The 6,086-nt window shown below is 43.1% G+C and overlaps 1 protein-coding gene across 1 annotated transcript; it reads left to right on the top strand.

The window, feature by feature from the left end:
- The first annotated feature begins 1,985 nt into the window (after nt 1-1,985).
- LOC110523006 (thiamine transporter 2-like) lies at nt 1,986-5,585 on the top strand. Its single transcript, XM_021601424.2, has 3 exons — nt 1,986-2,153; nt 2,297-3,056; nt 5,389-5,585. Exons 1-3 carry the CDS (start codon nt 1,986-1,988, stop codon nt 5,583-5,585), a joined length of 1,125 nt encoding a protein of 374 aa, XP_021457099.2.
- Nucleotides 5,586-6,086: the final 501 nt, after the last annotated feature.

Here is a 6,086-nt window from a genome sequence, read left to right as displayed (position 1 = left end):
TTTACTTTGGGCACGCTTTTGATCTGCAGGTGAAAATAGTTCCCCCTACCCTAGTGACATTTTAATCAATTAGTATATTTGAGTTTAACCACAATATTTGTTGCATTATTTGTTATGTCTTTTCTGATGGACTAAACTGATATTGCTGTCACGTTGGTATGAAGAGATTCAGGAGACAGGCGCAGGAATGCGTAATAGTTTTTTTTATTGAGCCCATATTACGGCGTGCTGTGTAAAGGCACGGGGACGAAGACCAAACAAACACGTAACAAAAACATAGGGTTGAAACCCAAACAAAAGAGCGAGGAGTACCTCGAATAAATAACACACGCGCACAATGATTAACACACGGGATGAGACCCGTAATCCTCTGTGCAATCCACAAGGGCACGAAGCCCAAAACACAGAGCACAGGTACTCACACGCACCAACAGATAATGTAACAATAACGGACAGCCCAATGGAAACCAAAGAGTGCACTTATACAAGTACTAATCAGTGGGAACAGCGGACAGGTGTGTGTAATGAAAGTTCCGGACGGATCCATGACAATTGCAACCAACTTTCTATGGCTTGTTTAAAAAATAACTATATTTTGGAGATTATTTCGTTTTCAGATAATCTAAAGTGAGCGAGAAAAAGACCATTACTGAACATGGGGTAAGACATTGTTACTAATTTGTAAATAAAGCCAGTTTGTTAGTTAGAATGATTTGTTTCTGTTTGTAGAGGGAGAGAAACCAAAAGCCTACCATCACTTCATAGGCCTCCCAGTCATGGATATTGAACTGGCATCTGTAGCAAAGCAGTTAGCACTGTGATGCAGTGTCTTAGACCGCTGCGCCACACAGACACTGGACAATGTTGGGAGTAGGCTACAGTACTACAGTAAGAGCAAAATAATCTGAAAATTTCCACACCCTAATTGTAGTCTAAGTTTCTCATAGAATAAAAACCTTAGTGTAACAACAGTTTTAGTAAGTGATACTGATGTGTAGAAACAAAAGAAAAAGCGTATTTTTCCAGGTGTGTGCGTGCAGGATAGAGAAATAGCAATTCTTACACTATTGTTCTAAATTCAATCACCTTCTTCATCGTCATTATTCAGTTCATTGAAATTCAATTTTGAAGTCAGGCACAATTATCAGTTTCTATTTGGTTAATGTCAACCATTCATTGTCAGTTAGAGACACAGTAGTGCCTTGGGACTCAAAAGCATAATCAGTGCTCTAACTTCCCCTTTCGCTGGTCTGGAGCAATGAAGTAGTGACGCAGGGTACAGTACAAAACCAAAAATGACCTCTAAATCCTGCAGCATAATCACAAAACTTTTAGTTGAGCAACCACTGTAGTAAAAGTAATTCTGTCTCCCTCCATTTAGTATGATGGGCGGGCCGCTGCTGTATCATACTAATTTGATTGTCCCGGATGTACGTTTACTTTGTTATGTCTAGTCTATGAGACCAGGCTGGACAGACAGACTGAAAGACAGATATGCACACACAAAGGAGAGTCGTCATTCTAAGCATAACGTTTGATTAGCTGGTTTCTTTATAACTGTACCTCCCTTAGTACCCCTGTTTGACATGTTAAGGAGTAGAAAAGTATCTCATCCAAGGGCACTGAATCCAATTTCTCCTGCTGGGGGCAATAGGGCTTGAATCCTGCCAATGCTGCTTGCAGCTATATTTCCATATTCAATTCTGAGCTATGAAGTATGAAGGAGGTGGAGGGTGATATATTTATGACAACACCAACTCTTGGACTTCACCCCCGTATTTTTCATCTTAACGTTCCCTGTCTGGGTAGCTCCCCCTCTTCAAACCTCAGGGGGAACAACAACAATGGGAACAGCCAGGTGACTTTACAGTCAATCTCACCTTGGGTTTATCTCCACCCCCATATCACTGCAGATTAAACAGGCTGAATTAGACTGAGCTCAGCCCAGCCGTGGAGAGACGTCCCTGTGGAACAACAAAGAGACGATGGGGTTCTGCTGGGACTGGAGCAGGGAGTGTGGGCCTCACGGCAGAGGCTGGGTGGGCCCCACAGTGCTGCTCTGTATCTATGGCTTCTGCTCAATGATGAGGCCCTCTGAGCCTTTCCTCACGGACTACCTCACCGGGCCATACAAGAACCTCACCACCAAGCAGGTATGGCACATCAACCGTTTATTCATTTATTGATTTAGCTAGAGAACTCATATCACAAATTATATTTTATAATAATGGCAAATGCTTTTATGTTAATTTATTGTTGTATGACATATCCTGACATTTTCCTGATCTTTCCACAGGTTACAAGGCAAGTGTTCCCAGTATGTGCGTATTCCAACCTCTTCCTACTCATCCCAGTCTTCTTGGTGACAGATATCCTGAGGTACAAGCCTGTCATCGTCCTCCAGGCACTCAACTATATTTTGGCATTTCTGCTGTTCATCTTCAGCTCTGGTGTGGTGTTGACTCAGTGCGCCCTCTTCATTTACAGTATGGGCACCGCAGCAGACGTGGCTTACTATTCCTATATCTACAGTGTTGTCCACCCCCAGTATTACCAGAGAGTGACTAGCTATGCCAGAGGGGCTGTGCTACTGGGCTACACAGCGGGAGCCATGTTGGGTCAACTCTTGGTGTCCCTGGGAGGGGTTTCCATCTACTGGCTCAATATCATTACCCTGGGATCCCTCTGTGTGGCTCTGTTGGCTGCCCTCCTCCTGCCCATGCCCCAGAGAAGCCTGGTCCTGGGGGGGACTCAGAATGATAACGGCCCATTCGAGGAGGTTGTGTCCAGTTCATGTGTATCCTGGGTTGTGTGGTGGCTGAGGAAGGGGAGGAGGACCGGGAGGGGGAAAATGAGAGCTCTGAAGAGGTTAGCGGTGGATTGTAAAGAGTGTTACTCCTCTGTGGCCGTGCTGTTCTTCTGTGTGTGGTCAGCCATGGGGAATTGCGGCTACCACCAGATCACAGGCTATGTGCAGCTCCTCTGGGCATCCAAACAGCCCCAATACAACTTCACAGAATACAATGGAGGGGTGGAGGCTGTCGCCACACTCTCAGGTAACATAACGATTCACTATAACACACTCGTCACATGACACTTGGTAACGCACTGGAGTTAAACCACATATTATCTCCACTTTCACTCTCCTAACAAATGTTATTTAACATTGAACTTCAAGAGGACTGTGTATCATCAACTATTACACTTTATACAAGCTTTTAAGGAGATCCAGAACTACACATACTCTACTGTTCAAAATTTTGGGGTCACTTAGAAATGTCCTTGTTTTTGAAAGAAAAGCAAATGTTTTGTCTATTGAAATACAGCATAGACTGTGTTAATGTTGTAAACGACTATTGTAGCTTGAAAGGGCAGATTTTTTTATGGAATATCTACATACTCCATTATCAGCAACCATCACTCCTGTGTTCCAATGGCAGGTTGTGTTAGCTAATCCAAGTTTATAATTTTAAAAGACTAATTGATCATTAGAAAACCATTTTGCAATTATGTCAGCACAGCTGAAAACTGTTGTTCTGATTAAAGAAGCAATAAAACTGTCCGACTTCAGACTAGTTGGGTATCTGGAGCTTCAGCATTTGAGGGTTTGATTACAGGCTCAAAATGGCCAGAAACAAAGAACGTTCCTCTGAAACTCGTTAGTCTATTCTTGTTCTGACAAATGAAGGCAATCCCATATGAGAAATTGCCAGGAAACTGAAGATCTCGTACAACGCTGTGAACTACTCCCTTCACTGAACAGCGCAAACTGGCACTAACCAGAATAGAAAGAGGAGTGGGAGGCCTCGGTGCACAACTGATCAAGAGGACGAGCACATTAGAGTGTCTAGTTTGAGAAACAAAGCCTTATAAGTCCTCAACTGGCAGCTTCAGTAAATAGTACCCGCAAAACACCAGTCTCAAAGTCAACAGTGAAGAGTCGACTCCGGGATGCTGGCCTTTTAGGCAGATTTTACCCAATGCACAGCATTAATTACACTGGCTAAAAACCTGTTCTGTCTATTGTCTCCAGATGGCTCAGACCAGCTGGAACTCGTCACAGACCGGCTTTCCTTTGGCTTTTTAGCTCTGAAACGTTCCCTTATATCCCTGGAAACCACAGGCAGTTACTGTGTTTAATTACATCCTGCTTCATGTCTCCACTTTATACTTTCTTCCGGTTGACATTTTTATCACAGTTTCTATGTGTTTGACTAAGTAAATTCACATTTGCCGATGTTTGAGTCAAAAATTTGATTTTCCTGTGTTTTTTTTTATATTTCCACACTATGGGGTTGGAATAATACTGTTAAATTGTGAAAATGGTGATAATGCCCTTTTAGTCTAAAATCTGTTTGAAAAGACTGCCTGAAATTTTGGTGGGATGGAGTTTTGGCCTTCCATGGTGACATCACCATGCAGTAAATTAGTTGATACTCCAATAAGAAAGAGAGTTCCAAACTTCTCCCTCAATTACAGCTATATGACAATGAACTTGGCACTAGGAATGTTATTGGAAACAGATTGGTGAAAAGCATGAACCAAGACTGTTTTGCATGAACATGTAATATATTCCGGCTATCAAAAACCCTTATCCTCTTAACATATGAGTTCTACAAACGTTGGAGTTATATTCCATAAAAAAACAGTGTTATCAGAATAAACTCATCCACTCCAAACAACACACAGTTCATAGAAAGGTCAAAGGGTTCTGTTCTCTCCATCCATCTTGTCTCTAAAACCTCCTGCCAGGATCAAAGGCTCGCTCCGTAATACAAATTACCAGGAATGTGTCCCCGCTTATTTCATTTCAATGTATGTAATTGTCTGACTCTCATGGAGGGATTAAAGACAACGCTAAGCTATTAGCAGGTCTATCTCATAACCCTCTTCAGATGGAAGGCCTCTCCTTCTCCTTCTCCTCCCCCTCTTTATCCTCCTCTCCGTTTCCTCTCTTCCTCCCCTCCTCTCCTTCTTCAGAATGAGATGAATTCCATCAGGTGAAACTATACTCTCCTCAGGCCCAGAAATTGATTAAATACATCTCTAATACAGAGAGCGGTCAGCAGTGCTTATAAACCAGCTATTATTGATCTGCCAAGGCGGGATGGGCCAATGAATATAGGCGTTAAGTGGATTAAAACAAGCCCAAGCTAGCTATAGTAGCCTATATTGCGTTAGCATCACAGTGATATGGAGATAATACAGGGTCCTTTCCTTACTTGGTCTTGTCTCTTTCATTGTTACAATTCTGACTTACAGTTTATGTATGGACTACTCTATAGCGCAAAAGAAACATGATCAGTGGTGTATTTGGTTAAGGACTTCTTTTACCGCATTCACCTCAGTTCTACCAGATTAGTGAGATTGTATCTACCTGTGTTCCAGGGGCGGCAGCCTCCATAGCTGTGGGTCATGTGTCTCTGGACTGGTCAGTGTGGGGAGAGCTGGTCCTGGGTGTGTTTACTGCTCTGACTGCTGGAGTTCTTTACCTGATGGACCTGACCAACAGCATCTGGATATGCTACGGCTGCTACGGACTCTTCAAAACCATCTACATGGCGCTCATCACCATCTGCACGTAAGAGATATTTCAACCATAGGAAATATCAAGTTTAGGGACTGGGCAGTCAATCAATCAATCATTATTTTACTGTACAAAGTAGAATCCTGATTGAGGTGACTCTATGTCTAATGATTCCCATTGTGTGTCTCTGTCAGGTTCCAGATAGCCCAAAGCTTGAGCAGGGAGCGCTATGCCCTGGTGTTTGGTGTAAACAGCTTTGTGGGCATGGCCCTGCAGAGTCTTCTCACAGCCATTGTAGTCAACACCAAGAGCCTGCAACTCACCATTACCTCACAGGTACAGCAGAGAGAGAAAAATATATATATATTTACATTTTATTTTTACCCCTTTTTTCTCCCCAATTTCATGGTATCCAATTGTTTAGAGACTATCTTGTCTCATCGCTACAACTCCCGTACGGGCTTGGGAGAGACGAAGGTTGAAAGTCATGCATCCTCCGATACACAACCCAACCAAGCCGCACAGCGCGCATCCAACCCGGAAGCCAGCCGCACCAATG

This window comes from Oncorhynchus mykiss, chromosome 5, assembly GCF_013265735.2.
Source record: "Oncorhynchus mykiss isolate Arlee chromosome 5, USDA_OmykA_1.1, whole genome shotgun sequence".
NCBI lineage: Eukaryota > Metazoa > Chordata > Actinopteri > Salmoniformes > Salmonidae > Oncorhynchus > Oncorhynchus mykiss.
The sequence above is the reverse complement of the archived record's forward strand: the minus strand, read 5'-3'. Positions and strand labels throughout refer to the sequence as shown.